We start from the raw sequence: 24,712 nt of genomic DNA on the forward strand, positions 1-24,712 counted from the left end.
GTCTGCATTCTTGATTGCTTTTTGGTAAATCTTGCAGCTTAGTCTGCAGGATTCATTTTTGCATGTGTATTTTTTCCTGTGTGTTCATGTAATTTATCAACTATCGTGCAACTTTGTAAGTAGATTTTTCTCTCCCTTTTCTGTAAGGAAGGAATCTGGAAGGAAATAGGAAGATGGATGGCTGTTTTTCTCCAATTAAGTTGGTAAGGGGTTAGCGAAGGCCGGTCCTGGCTGCGAGCTGCCTGTGTTTCTGTTCAGCAGCAAGTAAATCAGTGCAAAGGAAGCTGTGTATAAAACTGCAAAACTGTGTATAAAAGTGCTTCCAACGTCCTGTAGTTTTATTACGCTTATAAATATCGGGAAAGTCACCTAAACCCACTACTTTCGGATGAAGTCTGTCAAGGAAAGGATCGTTTTGTAGGCATCGGAAAGGGAGGAAGCAGCATCCATGTTTGGGAGAGAGAGATGAGTTTGTGGAGCTCTGGGCCTCCTTCCAAACGCTGCAGCCAGGGTGTTTCCCACGTTGCTCCAGTGAAGCTAAGGAGTTTTAGGATAAATCCTGTTGCCTTCCCTTCTTTCAGTTAAGTTTTAATTTAAAGGTCTAAATAACCGCCACCTGGAAGCTTTTGGAGGCAATTTGGAGGATGGTCCCTGTATCCACAAGCCCCGTTCCGAGCTCGGCTCCGGGTCTCTGGGGCGCCCTTGGAAGTGGCGCTCGGCTCATGCGGCGGCTGCTGCCTCCTCTCAGCGCCCCGTCTTTCCCCAGAGCCCCCCGAGGACTCTCCGCAACCACAAGGAAACAGAGCTCAAGGTTCCCTTAGTTCCCATTTGCTTTCTCCTTCCTCACACAGGTGGTTACAAAATGGAGTTCATCCTTCCAGGGAGATTTTCTGCGGAAAAAACGTAGGGGAAACGGAGTTCCCCTTCCCATGCCGATGTGTTGGGGGCCAGCAGGTCATTTGCTAAGGACAGAGTTAGTAAAAACCAGCCTCCTCTTGGGCCAGCTGCATCGATGTGATTTATCTATGTGCTTTATGGGTGGTTTTGCAGAGGAATAAGCCCAGGGCTGCTGCTGGTCCCCACTGCTCCCACGTGGGAGCCCTGGCTCCCTCCCTTCCCACGCAGGTTCTGGTTGCTGTTTGCCCCACCGCGTTGAACGCGGCGGCGTCTCCTGCTACCAGTGTTTTCAAAACCATATTAAAATACTCTCTGCATCAGTAATGCACAATAATACCTATTCCGAAGAGTCCCCTGACTGCATAAATTATCATAGATGGCAAGAAACTACTGTGGGATTAGCTGTTGACTGCAGATCCCATGCCAGTGCTTTTCTTTCTGCAGTTCCGTGTAATTTAACATGTCAATAGCGTTGCTGGTAAAACATGATAAAATTTTATATGGCAGTATTACTCATAATGTACTGCATATTTATGTGTGAATGCTATTACTCCTAAATATAAACAGATTTTTCAAGACAGATTTCAGTAAATGACTTTCTGAAATCTTGCTTTTTCGTATGTATTTCAGTAATGACTTCTTTTTCTTGCAGACAAAATTGAAGAAGCACAAAAACAACTTAATGGAACAGAAGACCAACAGAGAGGTAATAAACAAAAACAATACCAAGTAGAGAAAGCATACTGTGATTGTACAGGCTGATCCAAAGCTTTTCTTTGGATTAGGGAAAAGACTCCACCGGGCTGGGTATTGGATGTGGCCCGGGGGGTGTCTCTCTGCCCATCACGTGCTGTGATCTGGTTTTGCTGAGACACAAATGCTTTACTTTGACCACTTGAGTAGCTGCACTGACCTTGAGACCACTAGAGAAGTTGCCAAAGTTATTGACTGCAGCCTGTACTAACAGTTCGGTTCATAATCTGATTTAGCTAATCATTAATAGCCATGCTTGGTCTGTGACAAGCAATAGGTGCTGATTTCTAGCAGATGCTGAAAGGAGATTTATCATTCAGGTTATTTTAAGAAGCAGCTGACCTGTGACAGATTTAAGTCTGTATGTTGGAGCGAGAAAGCTGGTCATTGTGTTTCATTGTCCTTGTATTTCAGGGCTGGCTGAGTGCTGTAGTGGCACATTCGAGTCCTTTGCCTTGTTCACCCCTCTCTGGAGAGCGAGTTGCCCTTCTGACCTGTGAGGGGCCTGTGAACAGCACCGTAAATCGTTGATGCTCTGTCCTGCACCCAGAGTCTGTCTTTTGATACAATGAATTTCAAAACCTCTTGAAGATAACAGAACCTAAGAACCAACCTACTAAATCTCATCAGCAGAAGGCACTAGGACATGCTATTTATGGGTGCTGTGTTGGGCTGGCCACTTTCTGCAGTCCGTTCCCCTCGTGTTTCCCACATGATTGGACTAGGGATGTCTTCCCAGTCCCTGTAGTATCTAGATGTTTATGGACCTGTTGTCCATGAATTTGCGTGATTCTTTTCTTGCCTCCCTCATTCTGTGGCAGCAACTTGCAGAAGCTCCCTACCAATCACATGAAAAAGTGCAGTCATTTATATTTTTTTTCCTGGTTTCCTACTTGTTCCAACAGATGCCCCCCAGCTCAAGCACTGTGCAGTTTGTTAAACAGCAGTTCTGTATTTCACCCTGCCCACCCTCTTTGTGATTTTAGAAACCTTGTCCCTATCCGCTCTTGGCTTTCCTTTCTCCACACCGAAGAGTCCCAGCCTTTTTATGCTCCCTCTATACAGCAAACTCTCCATCCTCTTCATCATTTCAGTTGCCTTCAGTCCTTTGTTCAGCTTCTCTGTGTTCTTCAGGTGCAGAGACCAGAGCTGCAGCCAATAAGCAAGACGTAGGCACGTCAGGGGGTTGTGTAGGGGCAAGGGGACGAACACTGCTTTGTTCTCATTGCTCTGCTTGAGGAAATCGAGAGCTTTTAGACCGTTTTGGCCACCACTGCACACGGAGCTGATGTTCTCGGAGGACTGTCATTGAAGACTGAGAGGTCCCTTTCCCGAGTTCCAGGTTTCCCCATCAGCACCGTGTACATGTGGCTTCAGTTCCCTCTTTTGCTGTGGAATTTGCTTACTTATTATCATTTCTGATGAAAAGAATAAATTTGCAAACATGAAGATGCTGAATGGCCCAAGATACTGGTGTGTGTCAAGAACACAGGTGGGAGGTGAAGGACAGCAGAATTCAGGTCTTCCTGGTGCACGGCCTTATCCAAGTAGGCTTTTGTTGGGGAGGGGAAAAAAAGGATTATGGCATTTCCTTATGCATTTATAAGAGGTGAGGGGAAAGAAAATAAGTGACCAGATAGCAAAAGCAGTACTTCAAACATTTCAACACAGACTTCCTCCTAAATAGGCACATTTTTGTTCAGTGAGATGCAGGTAAGTGGCTGTTGCCATTCAGCTGTAAATTTGTGATGTATAAAGCATTGCTGCCTGCTTCTCGTGTTGATCTTGCACAAGTAAGCTGACCTCTCTTTCCAGGGTCTTGTTCTCAGCTATGTCCCAGTAACATGTTCATGATCCTGCACAAATGAATAGAACTGCTCTAGTGTAAACTGTGATGCACTCTGAAAAGGTTGAGACTGCAGGTTTGTAAGTGAGGGTAGCAGGCAGCTTTGAAAATACCAATTGTCAGAAGTTTGGACTTCTAATCTAAATTCATGTGGCTGGCAGTTGAAAAACAAATGTCTACATATAAATTTGCTGTAGAAATAATGGAGATAATTAGGCTTCTGTTTCCTCTTTCAATGAGAAATGTCCTTTGCTATTTTTTAGTTTTGTTTCTTAAATATCTGAACACATACTGTTCTTGGTTATATGAAAATGATTCATATAAGGCTTTAGAGTCTGGAAAATAGATTCATTGAGCTAAACCAGTACAAATGTGGACATATTTACATAAATTATTTTAAGCAGCTCCGATGTAGTAAGATTCACCTGAACTATGGATAAACACTTTACCTCTTTATTTATTTCTTTTGTCTTTCCGTTCATGTAGATCGCTTCAGATTTGTTTGTTTCCAATCTGACATGAATAGGGAGTGTAATATCATGGAATTTAACCCCTGCTCTGTCACTACTGGAACTGGCAGTGGTGTGGAGGAGGTCTCCATAACTGCAAGGAGGAATTTTTCGTAAGTTTACTTGTGGCAGGTTTTCATAGAATCACACAATCCTTAAGGTTGGAAGGGACCTCCATAGCCATCTAGTCCAGCCCCCCTGCACACGCAGGGTCACCAAGAGCACAGGGCTGCATCCAAGCGGATTTTCCACTAGCTGGTGTGCACTGATCAGTGACAGCTTCACAAATGTGTGGGACTGTAAGTAAACTTAGTTGAATGTAAAAAGATCTATTTAAATATTATTTTGCCATAAGCAATTCCAGTTAAGTGCAAATTGTGAAATAGCTGCCTATTAAACACTGGGGAGATAGAAAATGAGCAGGCATAGTTTTTGAGTTCAGTCCAATGAACAGTTATTTAACATAAGATATTTACCAAAAAAAAAAAAAATTATTTATCTTTCCCTTGAGGGGATGGGAGATGGTAGCCCACAATACATTCTTTGTGGGGATGTTCCCTGCCAGGCCCTGCCATCTGAGGCTAGAAACATTTTCCTCAAGGGCCATGGTCACTTCTGCCCTCCTTCCTGTTCGGTGAGTGTATGAGGTGAAGAATTCCTGGCATCACTTCTTTTTCTCTCCACTGCCCAGCTGCTGTTAAGAATTTTCAGTCCTAGCAGCTCTGCTTCTCTTTAGCTTGTACGGTATCTCCAAAGGCCATTTTACACCCTGTGTGGGAGTTGAATGTCATCTTCAGACACACGTGCACATTATCCTTAGTGCCATAGTGCAGGGCTTGTTCCCAGCAGGTGCCCCATGTGGTGGTGGTCTGTAAAACCTTGAAGGGATGGTGAGTTTAACTACAGGAAATGTTTCCTTGAGGAGACAGTGAAAGTTTTGGTGTGGGACCCAGGAGGCATCATGGGCTGGAGAGCAGTCAGCCAGATTTGACAGCTTTGTCTTTCCCCTACCAAATCCATCCCAAGTCTCAAAGTCTTCTCCCTTCCAGACTGGTAAAGTCAAGTCCTCTTAGATCCTTGAGGTTACCACAGAGACTTGTGATTTGGTCCTCCCTTGAACCAGTTCAGCCCCTGGAGGCCAATATGAAGTGCTGTAGGCATCTGCTTTCCTTTTTTATCCATCGCACCAATATGTCTTTAGCCATCACAGCTTGGGTCCTACCTATATAAACTCTGCCAAATGTCAGGGCATTCTTCAGTGCAGGTGGTGCTAACAAGACAGGCACAGCCCTCACGAAGAAGTTCCTTTCATCTTGGAAGTCTTGGGAGCCACTTAAAGGCTTTGGACTCCAGAAGAGTCAGAGCAACTTCAGTAGCACTGCTGAAAAATACCTTTGTGTTCAGCAGTTGTCACGGGGCTGTCCCTGCCTACACTTTCTGTAGGTGTTTATCTGTTTCTGAAATCTTCGGGGTTCTCACAGCATCTGGTAGAGCAGTTCTGTAGTCATTTTGTGCATGCAGGGCCATGAGACTCCCCATGTACCAGTGCATGTCATACGATGACAACTGTGTGGAACCACCCACTGTGTGAATGTACATTTGAACCATCATGTACAGAAAGAATAAAGAAGTGAGACATTATTTATCAGCAGTGCAAATCTTCTGGGATAGAGTCCACAAACACATAGGTAATGTAATGGCTCTGAGGAGAGGCGACTGCCTCAAACTTGTCAGCCTTGTTTGCCCATCTGCTTTTTTGGATTTTTTTTTTTTTTTTTAACTGGAATCTTATTTCTGCAGAAAATTGAACTGCACTGCAATTTAGGTGAGAAATTTTGACTTTTAAAATGGAAGCATGGAATTTTAACTGAAAAATGCAAGTTTGTTACAGATTCACTGCAGACAAATTTTGTATCTGTGAGTCCTTTCAACCCAACGTATCACTTAAAACTCTTGTTAAAAGTAAACACCTCACTGACAAAAACATAGGAGTTTCAGCTAGACTCTTGAATGCACTAGTGTTCTCTCTTGCTGATCAAAATGTCACTTATCCATCACCTTAATGGTTGATGCCCTTTCCGTGTTGTCACACGCTGGTGACTGATTTGCCCACGTCTAGCCCCAAAAGAGGGGGCAGATTCCCTGCCCTTGCTGCCCTTCTGCAGGCTCCGCCGAGTCCCCCCTTGCTGCCTCTGCCCCTCTGCGTGCCGGGAGGGAGCCCTGCTCGCTGAGGGACCTCGCAGCACGTTCCAGCAGCTCTGCTCTTTCATCCCTCTTTTCAAGGAAAATAGGAAGTTGGATGAAAGGGAGGTGGATCAAACAAAAAAAAATCTGGAAATGTAAATCAAATGCTTTAACTTTAGTTCCACAAGTTTAGGGTGATCTCATCCTGTGCAGATGTTTCCTTGCATTTTTCTTGTAGGTTTGTATGTGATCTTTTTTGGTAGGTTTGTATGTGATCTTTTTTGCTGCTGGCAGTGCTGTCATTAGCCCCAAATGCTTTCTTTACATTTTGTATTTGTAGGAAACTTTACCTTACTTTTTAGACAAGAAAAAATACAAAGATTCAGAGTTTCGTGGGTTTTTTTTTTTTCCACTTTTTTGTGCTTATCTTCAACGACCATATGGGCTAGAAATATAGTTGCTCTAAATGGAAGTACATAATCTTCAAAAGTTGCAAGCTACCTTAGTGTCCTTTTTTGCCCCTTAATGCTGGTGAGAGGATTAGCAAGCCTCTCTGCTTCTTCTTGATGTGCACCCGAGCTGCCTACTCTTCGTTCCAAATGTTTGAAACTACAAGCTAGCAATAACATTGCATGCCATTCAGTTGTGCATTTTCCTGATGGCTAATATCATAAAGCATTTGTACCTACCTTAAAGTGTCAATATACGTATGCAAGAGGTGGTTTATTTAAACAGCTCCATGTGTATCAAACTGCAGAGCTATAAATCAAGATTGAATTGTCTTTTGAAAGTATTTGCTGCAGCTCAAGCAACAGTGACTTCATGCGACAAGTCTTGAAAACTGTGAGTATCGGCACCTCATGTGATGCAGAATCGCAGATTTTCATGTGGTTCTTTCTGTTCTTAAGGTGTCCTGAAACAAAAGGAACGTTGCCTGCTGCTAGATGCCTTGAAAAGTATGTTCCCTCTGTGCTAGGGCACATTCGATGGGTGGTTTTGTGCCCATGGAGATCAGTGAGAAAGTTCCATTGAACTTCAGTGGGAGCAGAAATGGTGTCTCATACCATTAATCCTGTTTTTCATTGCTTTTGTCTTCAGCAGTTAAGTAAATCTTAATGTTTCCATTTAGTTGGAGGGAAACTGATAAAAATGGAGATCTTTACATGTCCTTTAATGCTCTGGTAAACAGTGCGAAGAGTATGTGCTTAACCTAAGGTGTTTTGTGGCTCCTTTATTCCTCCAGGATTTTGTGTCTGTATCTGCTATTTTCTAGTTTAATTTTCTTTGTTTAGTATGTCTAGTTTAGACTTCTAGCAGCTGAAATCTGCTCAGTGAATCTACGGCTGGTGCTAGACACAGCAAGAACTGGTATTGTTTTGACAGGCAGGCAAACAGATTCACAATTTTAAACTGAACATTTTATCCCTTGAAGCTTTTCTGAGAACTTGGTTATAAAATCAATGTGATATTAAAGTAATAGTATTTTGACTTTTTTGACAGGTATAGAAAAATTTTTGACTGGCAGCTCAGTGGAAGAGAAATTTCAACCTGTGTCATTTTCAACGGGACTTTATAGAAATTAACACTCCAAAATACATATTAAAAGAAGATCTTCCTCACAGTAAATGAAAAATGGACCTTCCAAAACATGACCACAGTGTCTTGTAAAATCGGTGGCCTCCTTCCAGACCGAGGAACATTTTGAGGTTGACACAGATTTCCTGAATAGAAAGGTTCCTTGAAAGTTTCTAACATCTGAGGTCTAACAAGCTCGGCTCTGTGGTGAGAGGATGTGAAGCTAATAAACGAGCGGGTCCAAAGCGGGTACCTGTTAGGAGCCTCGTAGGCTGCTCCTTTTAGCAGATGGAGCTGGGAGCAAGCTGGCTGTGCAAAGCAAAGTTTCTGCCTTGCTGCCTTCTTTGTAGTCTGAGTGTGTTTTTCGTTCTTTCCACATACTCCTTTAGCTCAGGGAGTTATTTCCCTTCTGAAGGGAAAGTCTGTTTTATAAATGGATACTGAAATAGGTACGGAGTCCCCCTGTTGTGGACTCTGCGTGGAAGCTGGATGCAACAGGATCACCTGGACAGAGGCTCTCCTCAGAAACTGCCAAGAGGTGCATTATGTGTTTGAGAGCAAGAAAAAAGAGAATACGTGCGTAAGTGGAAAAGGAGAGGCAAGGATGGGGAAAGGGAAGATCACCGAGTAGCTCAATGAGCTTGGCTGCAGGGAGCTTCCCCTGGTGCAGAAACCAACCTGCGTTGGGGGGAGGATCATCCTTCCCACATCTGGAGCTCCTGTGGTTAGGTCTTCCCTGCTTTCTAGATCCCCGTTACGTTGGGTTCTGCTTTTGTCACATTCACACTGCTTGGTCTTAAAGGGAAGACCCAGTGCCCAATGCTGCTCCTGCTGCCTTAGCCAGAGCTCCTCTCCGGTATTTTTAAATTATATGGTCGTCTGCTTTGAGCTCTTTGGTGTTCTTTATCTCTCTGTGATTACTAGAAGCAGTATGGAAGTCATTCCAGTGTGTCCTTGCTTTTCAAATGGAAGATTGTATTAAAGAAGTGCAGAGAATGTGACTAAGAGACTTGCTCCATCCGAACATCGTTCTGTGCAAGGAGAATTTAGCTAATATCTGCTTATTTTCATTTCCTGTTTTTTTTCTCTGGGAACTGATGAGGGAAGTTCCTGGGGAGTTTACGTTCAGTATGTCCTCTGCCTGGGTAGCAGTTGCTGTTTGGGGTAGCCCCTAGATGGATTGCTCTTTCATCACTGTTTTGTAATCTCTTTTTAATGACCTTTCTCCCTCTGTGTGTTACGGGCAGGAGCTGCTTTAATTATTATTGTGTATGACTTGCTAGCCAAATCCTAATGTACAAGTAGGAATTCATCATCCTGCACTTGCAGACAAATAGTTTTATTGTGAACCTGTTCATGACATTGCTTGAAATTCTAGGAGGGTTTCCAGGTGTTCCTCTGGTATTTAGTTTCTGGCTGTGTACTTTCTCTAAATGGTTATATATTTAAATGTCTTTATTCTTCCTTGGATAACTGGGTTGGACTGGTTTCTAATTAGTCTTTGCCTGGGAAGTTATTAGTGAGCTTTTATTTTATGATTAGGTTTCCCTTTGGCATGCCCAGGAAGGAGGAGCCCTCAGGCCTGGATTGCTGGTGGCATCCGCTGTCAAATGCTGCCTCTCCACCTGCCTTTTACCTCAGGAGCACTGGATGTGATTAGTTCTCCACGGTTAATGTAAAGGCTTCGGTGTAGATCAAGAAAGGGATTACTGCCATAGGGCTAAATGCAAAGCAGTGCATAAATTGCAGAATATATGCAGTGATTTTAGTTGTTTTCAGCGTGGCTAAAGTAAAACTGCAGTGCATGCCGTTCATGGAGGTGCATGCACGGGGCTAGGCCTGAGCTACAGGTCATGGAGGTGCATGCAGGGGCTAGGCCTGAGCCACATGTGGGCCATGGAGGTGCGTGCAGGGGGTTAGGCCTGAGCCACAGGTCATGGAGGTGCATGCACGMGGCTAGGCCTGAGCGACAGGTCATGGAGGTGCGTGCAGGGGCTAGGCCTGAGCCACATGTGGGCCATGGAGGTGCGTGCAGGGGGTTAGGCCTGAGCCACAGGTCATGGAGGTGCATGCACGMGGCTAGGCCTGAGCGACAGGTCATGGAGGTGCGTGCAGGGGCTAGGCCTGAGCCACATGTGGGCCATGGAGGTGCGTGCACAGGGCTAGGCCTGAGCCACATGTGGGCCATGGAGGTGCGTGCACAGGGCTAGGCCTGAGCCACATGTGGGTCATGGAGGTGCGTGCAGGGGCTAGGCCTGAGCCACAGGCCCCGTGCATGTTCGTGCTGTCCCTGGGCTGCTCCCCTCGACTCGGGGCTCGAGGCCCGTGCGATTCTGCTCTGTGCACGCAGAGCTGGGCAACCACCATCAGTATCAAATGTCAGGTTTCATTTAATGCTTCATGCTGGGCAGGAAATTAACTCCTTTTAGGGAAAAAAAAGAGCCATTTTGCTCCAGATTTTGGTCAGAGATGCATTTGCAGGTATGGTGGTGCGTTGCATTCTGTTCCCCTTCACACACGAGTGTTTGCGCTTCTCTGGTGCTGCCTCCGCGCTCGGGTGGTTGGTGCTGTTTGCTGCCCATGGGCCGCCTCCATCAGCAAGCTGCATTTACGGCTGCAGCTCTGCTGCTCGTTGCCTTCCTCACCCCAGCCAAGGAGCTAAGTGCACAGGATGACTCACGGCGCGGTACAGAAGAGCTGCCTGGGCCTCGTTAGTGCCGGGTAATTATATCCTCACGCCCCCTCAGACTTCACACTGTCAAAGTTATCTTGATGTGAGTCGTGGTGACGTTACAAGGTGCAGTCATAAAGGCAGCCACAGCCTGCACCCCATCCTTTGCTCTTTACCTCCGGTTTACTTTTTGTGGTACGTTGTATATGTGCTTCATTCTCAGGAAAGAAGCACTTGTATTTTGATTAAATGTGAGTGGAAAACTTCTATCTGTTTAGCCCAGCTTTGTGGGTCCAAGACTGTTTTCAGTTTCAGTCTATCTTTGCAGCTTGCACCAAGTGGCAGAGGTGCTGAGAAGTCACCTCCAAGTAGCCTCTTCCCTCCACGTCAGTTACTTTGTCCCTCACACTTGTTTGGAAAATGTGGAGTGAAAATCCTTCTCTTCTCAGACCTGTTATTTTTAAAAAACATGATATTCAGAGCCAGGAAATACTTCTCACTTTCTGCAGCCAGAAACAACCGATAGATGTTACTGTAGAATTAGTAGGAACAGTAGACTGTAAACTTTGAACATTTACAGTTTCTACTAAAAATTATTAATGTTTTTCTGCTCTTAACTATGACTTACATTAGGTAGCCAATAATATGGGTATTTCTTAGAATGTTTTTCCCATCCAATTATAGACTTTTAAATAATGGACTTAAATATAAAGTGGCACCAGCTAAAGGGATGCTAGGAATGTAGGGGTGCTAAAGCGCTATGTGGAACTGAACATTTTTGGATCGGGTTGTTTGTGTAGAGTTGCCTGTTACTACTTCTTTGTAGCAAAACTATGCACAGAGTTTGCTGGCGTTATTTGGCTGATGCTGGGAGCAGGAAAAGGAGTTGAGTAGAAACGTAGAAAAGGAGGATTCCTGGGACATGCTGTGCTCCATGTAGCTGCCGTGTGGATGGATCTGGAAGAGGGAGTCAGGTGAAGAAGAGCTGTAGCAACAGGCAAACGGCGGGTTGGCAGTTAAGCTTGAACCAAAGCAGCTGCCTGGACTGCAAGTCTCTGTGGAAACTGCCGCAACAAAATGATGGTGATAAAATGCCTTGCATGGTAAAGGCCTGGATTGGTGAGCAATGGAAGAGCAGCGGAGGATGGACGAGATGGCCTGCTGAGGTCCCCTGCAACCTGTAATGCTGTTACCGTGTGAAAAGGGGCTTCTAAGTATGGGGAGATATTAGAGGTACATTTTCTATACAGTTCATATGTGAACTTGAGATGCACAGGTTGTGCAGGCTCATCATGCCATGACGTTAGGGGCACTCAGTGTTGCTAAAGACGTTGCAAAAACCCGCTACCCTCACAGGTCCTATTGGACCTGCTCGCATGGGTGTTGCTCCCGAGGCCTGGCGGCATCTTTGGTGGCTGGTGTGTTAGGACTCTCACTGTTCTGGTTAAAAGGAAGACATGTGCTAACAAAGCAGTGCAGTGTGGAAACTTGGCGTGACACCACCCTTGAGCCGGGCCTAGGGAGACTGCTCCCCTCTGCACGTCCGGGAAGTACCTCCGATGGGCTACGTAACCTCACAGAGCTCTGTTGAAGCCACCAAGAAAAACGCTCATGCGTTTGCAGGCTACGTGAAATTGAAACCCTCCTCCTCCATGGGTTATGGGGCAGCATGGGATTTGCTGCTGGAGCAAGAGGAAGGCAGCTGGCACGGGCACACGCTCAACTGAATGCTTACCAGGCTGCTTTAGCCACTCGGTGTCAACCCCCCCGCCTTTTTAATTAATTAATCATAATTTACACACAGATCACATCACACGTTTTTCAAGGGGCCGCTCCGTGGATGTTTGAACTGGTGCCCTCAGCAATAAAAGCACTTAAGCCCTAGATTAAACCTCGTGACAGTGATTTTCAAGCGCCGCCGCTGCTGAGGAGAGCGCCCGGCTCCTGGGTGTGTGTCCTGCCCACGCGTGCTCAGTGGCCACCTAATGACCTTCCCGGGAAATCGGAGGGTAGCACCTGAAGTGAGACCCTTAAAAACCTGTTGTTGACTGTCTTTTAAATCGTATCTCTTTGCGCTTGAAATTTAAGCGTGGCATTTGAGTTAATCTTGTCCAAAGCTCTGTATGGATTGAGAGTATTTTCATAGTTACATGTGTGGTTTATATATTTGTGATTTTTTTTTTCTTTTGCACTTTGGAAAGAACATAATTATAGGAAAAAAATACCATTAGTAGTACCTAATTAACATCCAGGAGACAGCATGACATTTAGAGAATTTAATAAATAATAAAAATGTAGTGAGATTAATATCAATCCTGGCGACCTCATATTGTAGGTTAGGCTTATTATTCCTCTATCCCAGAACTTCATTCCTTCCTTATCCGTGGAGACACTCAGTGCAGTGATTCTTCCTTGAAGAACACAAGTTCCAGTGAAATCAAAATCAAGCAATCGTTAGAAGTCAAGTGTAAGAATATTTTGGCTATTTAAAGCCACCAGGAAGTTTAGCTTTATCCAAAAGTTACTTAGCTATGGTGTCTCTCACCTTTTAGCTTATGGTATTCAAACACTTTCAAAAGAGGCTCCATCTCAGCAGCAGTTCTCTCGAGCCAAAGCATGGATTTAGGAACACAGACTTTGATGGGAAAATCCAGTTTTTGTGTGTATGCCTGCCATGCTTTCAGGACTTACTGTGTTGTGTCAAATGAGTATGAGGTCAAATGAGCATTGTGTCAAATGAGCTGAAATTTGCAGCTCTTGGGTCGGTGGGGGCAGACAGGGCTGCTGCTCGCTGAGTGCGCCCCACAGGAGCGCTGAGAGGGAAGGGAGCTTGGGCTTTGCTTCAGTTCCCTGTTACTCCTATTTCTTTTCAGCGCCGCGCATTAGAAGGGAGAGAAAGCGAGTGGGTGTTATAATAACACGTAGGCTTCGAGACAGGCAGTTCTGAAAGTGACTTAAACAAACCCATTGAGATCATTTTGTCATGACACTGCCTGCTCTGCGAGCAGAACGCGAAGGAAGAGCAGATGTGTGCGCTCGTGCGCTCGCCGGCTCGCCGCGCTGCCGCCGCTCCGCTCTTCTGCTCCCTTTCCTCCACGTACAGCAAAGAGCAGCGGAGAAGTTCTAGTCGAGCAAAGTCCTGCGGGGCAGCGCCAGGTAGTCTTGTCGTGGTTTAAGTGGAGAATTCCTAGGGAAGAAGCAGAATTGGAAGCAAAGTAGCGCTGAGAGAAGAGCGGAAGGAAGCAAACACGGGAGAGTGAGGCAGGAAAGCCGAGAGATGCTCTGTGCGCAGTGAGGTGTGGAGCCCAGCGGCCGTGTTACCTGTGTTCTTGGACCAGGCAGCTTAATCCTGTCTGATGTATAAAGTTTATGAAAAAAAAAAGACTTTGGAGACATCTGATTGAAATGACAGCGTTTAACTAAGAAGAGTTCCCCAGCGAAGAGAAGGAGGGCTTCGTGCAGAAGCTTTACTAGCCAGAGAGGGAAAGGGCTTTGTGAGAGCACAGGGAAGTGAGCAGAGTGTGTAAAGGAATGGCAGAAAGAGTGAGAAATAGTCCCTTTTTTTATTCTTTTTTCCATAGCAGGCTGTTCCCCGTGCTTGTGGTCAGCTTGCTGAGGTGGGTGGAAGCTGGTAGCTTGCCATGGTTAACCATGGATAACCTGGCTGGCAGGTTCTCCCCCTCGTGCAGGCTGGACGCTGTCACTGCTCTGCGACTGGTGTTTTCTGCCAGTTTTGTTGTTACCTCTGGAAATTACCTGTTGTTACCTCTGGTACCTCTGTTACCCTGGATCCCTTTGCAGTCAGGTAGCTGTAAATTCACAAACATGAACTGGAATATCTTCAACAGAAATTGGAAGTTAAAGAAGAGCATTTATACGAAAGGAATAAAAAGCTGGAAGTAAGCAAAAAGAAGTTGTTGAATATTCCTTTTTTTTCCTCCTAAAAGTCTGGAGATTTTTGAATATTCCCAGGGGAATATTTCCATTAGTATTATGTATGGGCCTCCTGCTCTTGCTGAGCCTTGTGAAGCTGTTGTTGAGAAAGTCCATTTTTGCAGGATTTTATAGCCCGATTCACTGATGCGCCGCCAAGACTCATCTCTCAAATCACTGGAGATGGAGGCAGTAGAGCCAAAAGACAAATAAGAGCTTTCTTATGCAGAAGCAACACAATCAGTGATTGTAAATGCCCACTTTTGAATGTTATCTAATATATAACTTCCCTTCATTCTTTTTTTTTTCTTTTCAAACAATTTCTTAAAAACCTTCATGGTTTCGCATGTGTTGGACTACAAAAGTAAGTAGCTTACCAAAAAAAATAGATCTTCTTTTCACAACAAATTTAAAATCTTAGTCACTTCTTTTGTAGGTTACAGCCACCTCTATGCTTTGTTTAAGGCTTTCTCAGGCTGCATGGAGTCTTTGAGCACTGCTGGTTTCCAGCTTCCCGGTGTGGTTCAGTGGGAGCGCGGCTGCGGCTCCGCTCGGGATCCTGCAGCGCGGGAACGGCCGCTCCTGAGTAAGCTGAGACCTGGGGTGGGAGGCGATCATTTTGCTCAGTGCCCTGATGTCTTTGAGGCTTCTTGTGTGCGTGGGCTCCCTTGGACGTTCCCAGTTCACATCCCGTATTTCCGAGCTGCGTCCGTGTTGCACAGGCGCTCCCAGCTCCGTGGCTGAGTGCAAGGAGCCCGGCCCATCCCGCAGGGAACTGTGTTGCTCACCCCCTGTTAACGTGGCCCTCCCCCTGTGGGGTGGCCACGCCGGGGCTAAAAGCACCTTTGTGTGCAGTTACCTGGTCATTTTTCTGTGATTCACGTGAAATTATTGTAACTGAGCGGGTGGTAGACTCTGCAGCTTAACAAAACTACCATCATTAATATCCGTGGTCATCTGTTAGAGTAAGATACTTGTTGCAAAGCAACGGAAGCTGAAAAGCATCATGATGCTTTGCGTGTGATGAATACTTTGAATATGCTAAATCCAGCCTAATATGAATAGGGTTTCGTGATAAAGCAGTACGTGCAAAGGTCACTTAAAGGTTAAATGAACGATTGCTGCCTGGATTTCTTTCCGAGTGCACAGGGTGAAGAGGAGCTCCCCACAGTTGGGATACAAAGCCTCGAATTCTGGAGATGTATTTGAGAGGCGACGCATCTTCTATGAGGCTGCAGAGTGTGACAAAACAGCATCCTGCTCCTCACAGCTGAATTTCCTCTAGAGAGGCAGTGAGAAAGACAGGCTGTGTCAGGCTCCGCACAATGCAAACTTCCATAGGTGCAGGCACATTATGTGTTAGGCAGTGTTAATCTTCCTGAAAGGGAATCTGTAGCATATCTCTTTGCCCTGAATGACTACTATACGTGTAGCAAGTTGACTTCCAGTCTGATGCAAGGTTTTGAACTTCCAGGTGCCCAAATTTCGTCCTTAGCACCCGTTCCAGTCAAGTTATGATCTGGCACGGGGCGAACACTCACCATTTTTCTGCCTTTCTTCTACTGGGCACTTTGCATCCTCTTCTGCTACATTAGTAGCAGGCATTGCCTGGATTTCCTTTAAATGGAGCAGGAATTTCAGCCTGGGTTCATGAGCTCCTGTGTCTCCTCAGATGCAGGTGCACATTACCTGTCCTCCCGGTGCAGTGTGGAAGCCAGCTGGGGTTTCTGCAAAGGGATGCTCTTCATGGCCACTGTAAAGGGGCTGCAGAATTGATCTGTACAAGGGAATTCATGTTTTCTCCCCCGTGTGAACGCTGACAATACGTTGTCCTAAGGTTTGCATTTATATAGGGTTGCACAAAAACTCCTGGGCTACGTGGAGTTCCTCGATACTGCTTCTCAAAACGCACGTGCGGCTGAATCTTCTCAGCCAAGCATGGGACCTTCTGGGCACGTCATAACCCTGCTTTGCTCTGAACAGGGGCACTCGGATGAGCCTGGTCTTTGGCTGGCAGCCAAAGGAATGAGTTGTTAAAGTAAAGTTTGAGGTGGATTTACATTCGTTTAATACTCGGCTTCCGCTGCCGTCGCTCCCACAGAGACGGTGGCAATGACTGTCTAGGTGTTTGCGCGCTAGGAGCGAGGTGAAATACACATAGCAGATTAAACAGGACACTGTGGAGGTGAATGGAGGGGTGTAACACCAAGTGTCAAAATATATTTAAAAAAAAAAAAAAAAAAGTAAATATCCAAACTGAGCTCCAGGCTATAGGGCTTTCTTGTTCTGGAGGAAATTGGACTCTGTGCAAAGCAATGTATGTACTTGCTACACGATTATTCTGCTGGATAGCAGAGCAATTCCTTTGCTATTCACCATATCCCTGAAGCTCCCTATGCATACCTACTTAAAATGAGCAACAAGTGTAGCTAGTAATGAAATAATTCAAATTTGGTTTATTTTGTTTCTTGATGCACAAATAGAAAACCATTTAGCTGTGACTGATTCTATTCATCTGCAGTAGCTGCTCATCTGAAATGCTCCTGAAGTTCAGTAATTGGAGCTCTGAAACTCCGTATTTGACAGATGGTGTGGGTGGTTTGTGCCATTTCCATGATAAATCCACTTACAGATACAACCATGAGGAAGTTGTCTTCTTTCCTTGACTACTGCAACACAGAGATGGAAGAAGTGACAAACATGACATGAAAATGGATGTGTGTCTTGGTTCTTCATTTGCCTGCTGTAATGATTTGAATTTTTAAACAAGTGCAAAAGAGATTTATTTTTACTGAAAAGGAGTTTCTATAAATACTAAAATACTTTTCAAATAGCCTTTATTTGAAAAAAAACCCACTTTTTGCAGCTTTTCCTATAGTAAATTACTTCACTAATGTTTTACAGCATACATTGGAAAGCATTACTCTTTTTAGATGAAAGTAAAATGGATCCTGAGGAAGATGCATTACTATTGAAATGTCAGGGGCTGAGAGATGGGCAGTTTTGTTGCCCCAGGGCTTACTGCATGAGCTACCCTTAGAGTTGAACCTAAGAGGTGATAGAATAGTAAAAATAAAATGCATTATCCAGTTCTAATAATTTTTGTTGCCTTTATGTTTAAACAGAAATCGCAGATGCTGGCACTAGAGGAACCTCAGATGCAATTAAGGGCGTGAAGAGGAAAAAGATTGTAACCGAAAACCACCTAAAAAAAATACCCAAATCGCCCTTGCGAAGCCCCGCTGAAGCCAAGATCAAACAAAACACAGAGCCTTCCCCCTCGAAAGCCCTTCCAGAAGCCTCGGAGGCCGGCAAGGCGCAGAGCGCCCTACCTGTGCAGAATGGGAGCCGGTGCAGCAAGCACAACGGGGCAGCGCCCGGCCAGGAGGCCAGCGCCGAAGCAGCCGTGCCGGAGCCGCCCGGGCAGGCGAAGCTCTCGCTGGGGCCTCCCTCCTCCTCGGAGCTCAGCAAACAGACAGGGGCGGATTCGGATGCAAAGCGGCTGAACTCGCCGGAGAAGAAGGCCAACTCCTTACCAAACAAAGCAAAGACTGACAGTGATGAATGTATTCCTTTTGATGCTGGCTGTGCTGCGGCCCCGTGCGCGCGCACGGCCTTCGACGTGTTGCTGAAGGCCATGGAGCCGGAGCTGAACACCTTGGCACAGGAGTGCCCCCCTTACGGGGTGCAGGTAGAGAAATTGAGACCAAATAGGACTGTAAGCACCTCTTCCAGTCTCACCTCCAATGCGACGAGTGTCCAGAATGCCTCTGTTTTGTCACAGCGTGAGTTGTCGGCTGGATCACACTATTACCCATGTGCTTTAAACAGTGTTCATGTAGCAACAGCAGCTAAGAGCGGGCAAGCACAGATCCAATCCATTTCTCATTCACAAGACCTCATTACGAAGACCAGTCAACAGAATCACCAGGTTGTCGTGTGTCCAAGTTTCACCAGGTCGCTGGTGCAACAGCAGAGCCAAGAAAGCCCCAAACTGCAGCAGATCTACAGTATAGCAGTGACCTCTTCCGTCGTTCACACCTCATCTTCCACAGTAACTCAGGTTTTTCCCCAAAGCCAGTTAGTAGCTAACTCATCTTCACCTTTGCCAATTAACACGTCCAGTTCCACACACTTGTCAATAGGTCCCATCTACAGCTCGGCCCAGATAGCGTCAGTTGTAAATCACGGTGTAGAGCAAATATGTAATCTCCTGAAAGACCAGAAGCCCAAGAAACTGGGGAAATATGTGTGTGAGTACTGCAATCGGGCCTGTGCCAAGCCCAGCGTGCTCCAGAAGCATATCCGATCTCATACCGGCGAGCGACCTTATCCTTGTGTGACCTGTGGGTTTTCCTTTAAAACCAAAAGCAATCTGTACAAGCACAAGAAATCTCACGCGCATGCTATCAAACTTGGGCTTGTCCTACAGCCGGATTCGGGTGGTCTCTTCTTATCTCATGACTCAGACAAAGCTCTTAGTATCCACTCAGATGTGGAAGACAGTGGTGAAAGTGAAGATGAAGGCACTGCTGATGAAAGACAGGATGAACAAGAACTGGAGCCTCCACAAATAGCAAAAGTAATTTCAGGTTCAGAAACTTTACGGAAAGGAAGCCCGGTTCCACCGAGCAACCCAGACCCTGCAGCAGGTGATGCCTCAGTATGTGATACGGACCCACAAGTAAGGGCAGCTTTACCAAAAGTAGTAGTTCATCCTGTTAATGTCTCTCCTTTAAGGGCTGATAGTCCGAAAGTCACAGATCCCGCAGCTGAGCTTGCAGCACAGAAGAAAGGGGAGTTTAAAGTGGCAAATCTTCAGTCAAATGTAGCACACACCGCCGCCTTCAAGGAGGCTGACGTAAAGCAGCAGAAGGTAGAAGCGGGTCTATCAGAGGAACAACTGGGGTCTGCAGTAGGAGCTGTGCACGCTCAGCTCCAGAGACAGCAGGCAACTGATTGCTCCCAGGATCAGCAAGGAAAATGCCTTTTGAGCCCTAGGAGTTTGGGTAGTACTGATTCCGGATATTTCTCTCGTTCGGAGAGCGCTGATCAAACCATGAGCCCGCCGGCTCCTCTGGTAAGGGCATTGCCCACCTCTGAAAAAGATGCAAACAAAAATCTGCCCTGCGTGCCCCGAGCGAGTGGAATGGTTGCCTCTGTGGTTCAGACAGTCTGTGCCGACAAAACTTTGATGCTGTCTGGCCAAATGCGACCACCCATGGCGACAAAAACCCTCGAGGAGCGAATCTCAAAGCTCATTTCTGATAACGAAGCCGTTGTGGATGACAAGCAGCTAGATAGCGTGAAACCAAGAAGAACATCCCTTTCCAGGAGAGGAAGCATAGATTCACCCAAATCCTACATATTTAAGGATTCCTTCCAGTTTGACTTAAAGCCCATGGGAAGAAGGACGAGTTCAAGCTCGGATATACCAAAGTCCCCTTTCACACCCACAGAGAAATCCAAGCAGGTTTTTCTTCTGTCTGTACCGTCCCTTGACTGTTTGCCTATCACCAGAAGTAATTCCATGCCCACTACGAGTTACTCGGCCGTACCTCCCAACGTAATACCTCCCCCTCATCCTCTTCGAGGAAGTCAGTCGTTCGATGACAAAATTGGCTCTTTGTATGATGATGTCTTTGTATCAGGACCTGCTACTCCGCTGAACCAAGGTGGGCATCCTCGGACCCTTGTCCGCCAGGCGGCAATAGAAGATTCTTCTACCGGGGAAAGTCAGGCTCTTGGATCAGTTCGTAATCTTTCTTCCACCGAAGAAAATTATCTTGGATGTAATTTATCAAGTGAATCATTGCTGCAAAGGAGCAAGTCGCTGGCGCAAGGAGCAAATTTAGAAAAGGCAAAGAAGTCGCCCCAAGTGCGGGGAACAATGTTTGAGTGTGAAACCTGCAGGAACAGATACAGAAAACTGGAAAATTTTGAAAACCACAAGAAGTTTTATTGTTCGGAATTGCACGGACCTAAAACCAAGGCGGCAATCCGCGAGCCCGAGCATAAGGCTGTTCCCAACAGCACACAGCCTCAAATTCTGCACTACCGTGTCACTGGTTCGACCGGTGTCTGGGAACAGACGCCGCAGATAAGGAAAAGAAGGAAAATGAAAAGCGTTGGAGATGACGATGACCCACAGCAAAATGATATGAATATGTCATCAAAGAATGCAGACAGCCAAAGTAAGGCCTCCAATGCTTCCAGTCTGTCCAAACACAGTGCAGCAGTAGTAGGTTCACAGCAGCAAAGCAACGTTGCTCTTCAAAGTTCACAAATTCAGCTTGTGGCACGAGGCACGGATCAGACGACGGAGCCAAAGATGGCCCCTCTTCTTGAAAAGCAGGCGAGCTCAGTTGCGCAAGAAAAAGTGGAGCTGAAGAGGCAAGGGACTGGCATTTCGGTCATACAGCACACAAATTCCCTGAGCCGAAACAGCTCCTTTGAGAAATCGGAGTCTTTTGAAAGGGTGTCCCCAGTTTCTTTTCAAGAGCCCAACAAAGTGGCCAAGCACTGCTCTTTGAATGCAATTGCAAGCCAAGAGGATAGGCACTGTCACCTGAGTACTTCCCAGCATCACCAGGCGCTGTCTTCGGAAGGCCCTCGGGGGGAAGCGCGGGGCGGGCGGGGGGTTTCTCACGAGAGAAGTGCCCCGCTGCAGCCCTCAAGGCTTGTTCGCCAACATAACATCCAGGTTCCTGAGATACTCGTCACGGAGGAACCAGACAGGGACCAAGAAAACCAGTGCAGCGACCAGGAAAAGGCGGAGAGATTTAACTGGCCACAGCGTAGTGAAACCCTGTCCAAATTGCCCACGGAGAAGCTCCCACCAAAGAAGAAGAGAATTCGCCTGGCTGAAATGGAGCATTCGTCTGCCGAGTCGAGCGTTGACTCCACGCTCTCCAGGAGCCTAAGCCGGGAGAGCAGTTTGTCCCATGCCTCCAGCTTTTCAGCTTCGCTGGATAAAGATGAAATTTCCAAGGCTGAGAATCCTTCCAAAATAGAGCTCCTTAGTAAGTCAACGGAATTTCTTATGATTCCTGCTGGCTCTAATGTGCTAGGAGTGCCAGGTCCTCATTACAGGGAAATGAGACGTGCTGCCTCCGAGCAAATCAGCTGCACGCAGCCATCAATGGAGGTGGTGGACTACAGGAGTAAGTCTTTTGACTGTGGAAGCGTGTCCCCACCGACACCTGCCTCGCTTGTAGAGGCAGCCGCTCCAAAACTGTCCTCTGGAAATGGTGCTACTGGACACGTGCCTCTGCTAGAAAGGAGGAGGGGACCATTTGTAAGACAAATATCTTTAAATATTGCTCCAGAAAATCATCAGCCTCAAGTTAAATCCTCTTCCCTTCCGGCGGCTCAGGCTGCGGAGGCGCCCGCGGTGCCGTTCCGTAGGCTGCAGAGCTCGGGCAAGTCGGCCAGGGAGTTTCCTTCCAGCCCTCAGCATTCACAGGCTCCCCCCAGGCCTCACGCTGCAGGTCCGAATTGCAACCCTGTTAGCCTGCCTTCCGCTCAGCAGCCTCCAGACCCTGTCTTGAGTGGTCTGGGGCAGCCCCCCTTGCATGAGCCTTCCCAGGCGCCTACCAAAACCTCAGCCCAAGGGGAACAAGCACATACGTACCCGCTTTCGTGTCACCCCGCTGAAAGAAAGGACTGCTTTGCACCGAAGTATCAGCTTCAAGTTAAAACCTTGCACATAGGTCAGCCATTCACTTCCAAGCTGCTAAAAAATACTTTAGCAACGCAGACCGTTCCGTGCCAGGCTGGGGCGGACCAGGATGCTTCTCCCTTTGAAATGCAGGCTAAGTTGCCCGATAATACGTCCAATCCGTATTCCGTGCCTCCCCTAAAACAGATTATCCCCAACAACTGCAGCAGCCAGATGCATCAAATTGCTCCTTTTGTGGTTCCTGTCCGAATCCATAGCAGCGTGCCCTCCTACGGCTTCGCCACTGTTACACCCCTGCCTCACATTTTAGTGACCCAGGAGCAGGTAACTCCATCTGTATGTAAATCGAACGCTGTGTCGGTGCCAACGCTTGAAGGTAAAACTCAGCTGCCAAAACCTCACAAAGACTGTCCGAGGACTTTGCCAAATTCTTTTGAATTTGAAAACTCGCTACCTGATAACGGAACCAGAAATTCGCCCTTGTCTGGCTCTTTGAATATTATTCAGAAAGTGCCAGTAAGCGGTCTCTTCCCTCAGCAGGAAGCGACAGCTTCAAGCAAGCGGATGCTTTCCCCGGCCAACAGTTTAGATATTGCCATGGAAAAACAGCAAAAACGGGTTAAGGACGAGAGCGGAGCTGCCTGCATGACAGATGCTAGACCCTTGCACTGCCTGAGCCTTCGGTCTGGTGACCCCCCTAGTAAGCAAAAGAAGCCAGTTTTGGTGAGGCAGGTGTGCACCACGGAGCCGCTGGAGGGTCACCTCTTGGATGCCGATGGTGTTCCACAGCCGGAAAAAAGCGGCAAAGCTGGTGCTGCAGAGGCGCTGCTGCCCGAGGGCCTGTCGGAAACGGGCCTCTCGGAAGGCCTGAAGGAGCCCCCAGAGCCAGGCGACCTTACGTTGTCGGCATCCGCAGCGCTTGTCCTTAGGAAAGCATCGGAATCGTCTCCAGGGAACAAGCAGAGCTCCCTCCCAAAGCCTCTCAGTGGCGGCCAAGAAGGAAGGTCTCCGAGTGCTGGTAACGAGAGCCAGGCGAGCGGCGGCCAGGGTGCAGCCAAGGCCGTGGCCACGTTGTCCGCGGGGGAGCTGCAGCGGTTGTCCTTCCCAAGCCTCAAGACCTCCACGAATTTCACCTGGTGTTACCTCACGAAGAGAAAACCGTTGCATCTGCTGCAGAACGACCAGAAGATTTCAGCCTATTCCGCGTGGACCATTAGCCCCAGCAATCCCAACCCCCTGGGTTTGCCCACAAAGGTGGCCCTCTCCCTCCTCGATTCCAAGCAGAAGGTTGAGAAGCTGCTCTACACCCAAGCCCGAGCCACCCACCCCAGATCCGATATACTGGTCTATTCAAGCAAGTGGAAGAACAGCTTAACCAAGGTATTTAACCTATGCTTGATGCATATTGATCAGTTACAGAGAATGTATGTTAGAAAACTTACCTGCTTCTGTTTCCAAGAATGTAATGTGCATATTTTGTTTCTCTTCCTGATTTTAAATAACGACATGTACAATATATCTACTTACTTATTCTAGTTATGCTGGCTTGAACTACTGAAAAGATCTTAATTGCATCAAGAAACCTGTTAAAAAAGATTTATTCACAGAAATTAGTTCCTGGATTTAAATCTGTGTGTGAAATCTTTGTTTTGGAAGGAATGCATTTGGCTATTTTTTAATGTATTTTTTTTATATGTAAAAAAGATATAGCAAAGATAGTTCCAGGATAAACATGTTTTAAATACTGTTAAGTTAAAAGAGGTTAATTGAAAATCATAGCTGTATATTTTGCCTTCAAAATCAGCTGGTGTTTTCTGTTACGAGACAGCTCTCAGGCTGAATTAGGTGTCCATGGAGACACCACAGAAATATTTTTCAACACTGCTGATCATCCAACTCAGGGAGGAGTAGTGGCCAATTTCCCACCTCTCACACCAATCAGTGGTTTAAAATAACGACAGAAATAGTAAAATTTACAACAAAATTGCCACTTTTGTAAAAGCACTCCTGGTTTCCTGCATTAATACTGCTCCAAATAGGCCATTGCAGTATTTTGCGGTGCAGTGTGCTCAGGGCAATAATACTCCACATAATACCCCAGGGTCAGAGGAGGAAAAGCAGGCTCGTTGCTTGGTACTTGCTCAGGTGTCTTAGTGCTGCCCCGTGGTGATCGGGGCTTTGTTTTCTGTGCAGGACCCACCTTGAGTGCTGCTTGGCACTGGGTTGCTGTTCCTGACTAGCGGATAGGGCTCTGTGAAGGGCTAAATGTGCCTCTCTGCTCTGTAACACGGCGACGAGTGTCAGTGCGCGTCCATTTAGTGCATTCAGTGCTTGCTTTTGTTGTCACAGCTAATGCCTTCTGAAAAGAGCTGCGAGGGACGTGGTTGTCTCGAGCTCTTCCGTCTTCTTAGTCCTGTATGCAGTGTGCTCTTCACCATGCTTTTCTTGTGCTCTTTTTTGGCAAAAGCTGAGCCTTGAAACCAGTTCCTGTAGAATCATCAAGAGGTTCTCCAGAACGTGCAATTTTTTTGCTCGTTTAGAAAGCTCATCAGCGTGTCCTGCTGCAGTCTGCCAGCAGCCTGGCCTTGTGGGCATCTGGATTTGGATCAGTGGGGCCTCCAGTTGCTCTTCAGGAAACGTGCCACTGCCTTGGGAAGAGAAGT

The 24,712-nt window shown here is 46.6% G+C and overlaps 1 protein-coding gene across 1 annotated transcript in view; it reads left to right on the plus strand.

The window, feature by feature from the left end:
- Window positions 1-24,712, plus strand: part of HIVEP1 (human immunodeficiency virus type I enhancer binding protein 1) — a 109,000-nt gene that overhangs the window by 61,070 nt on the left and 23,218 nt on the right. The window contains exons 3-4 of the mRNA XM_026047017.1: window positions 1,550-1,603; window positions 17,494-23,429. Of these exons, the coding sequence (XP_025902802.1) occupies window positions 1,550-1,603; window positions 17,494-23,429 (5,990 nt within the window). The remainder of the gene's footprint in view (window positions 1-1,549; window positions 1,604-17,493; window positions 23,430-24,712) is intronic.

The sequence above is a fragment of the Nothoprocta perdicaria genome, unplaced genomic scaffold, assembly GCF_003342845.1.
Source record: "Nothoprocta perdicaria isolate Ctin4 unplaced genomic scaffold, notPer1 scaffold_47, whole genome shotgun sequence".
Lineage (NCBI taxonomy): Eukaryota > Metazoa > Chordata > Aves > Tinamiformes > Tinamidae > Nothoprocta > Nothoprocta perdicaria.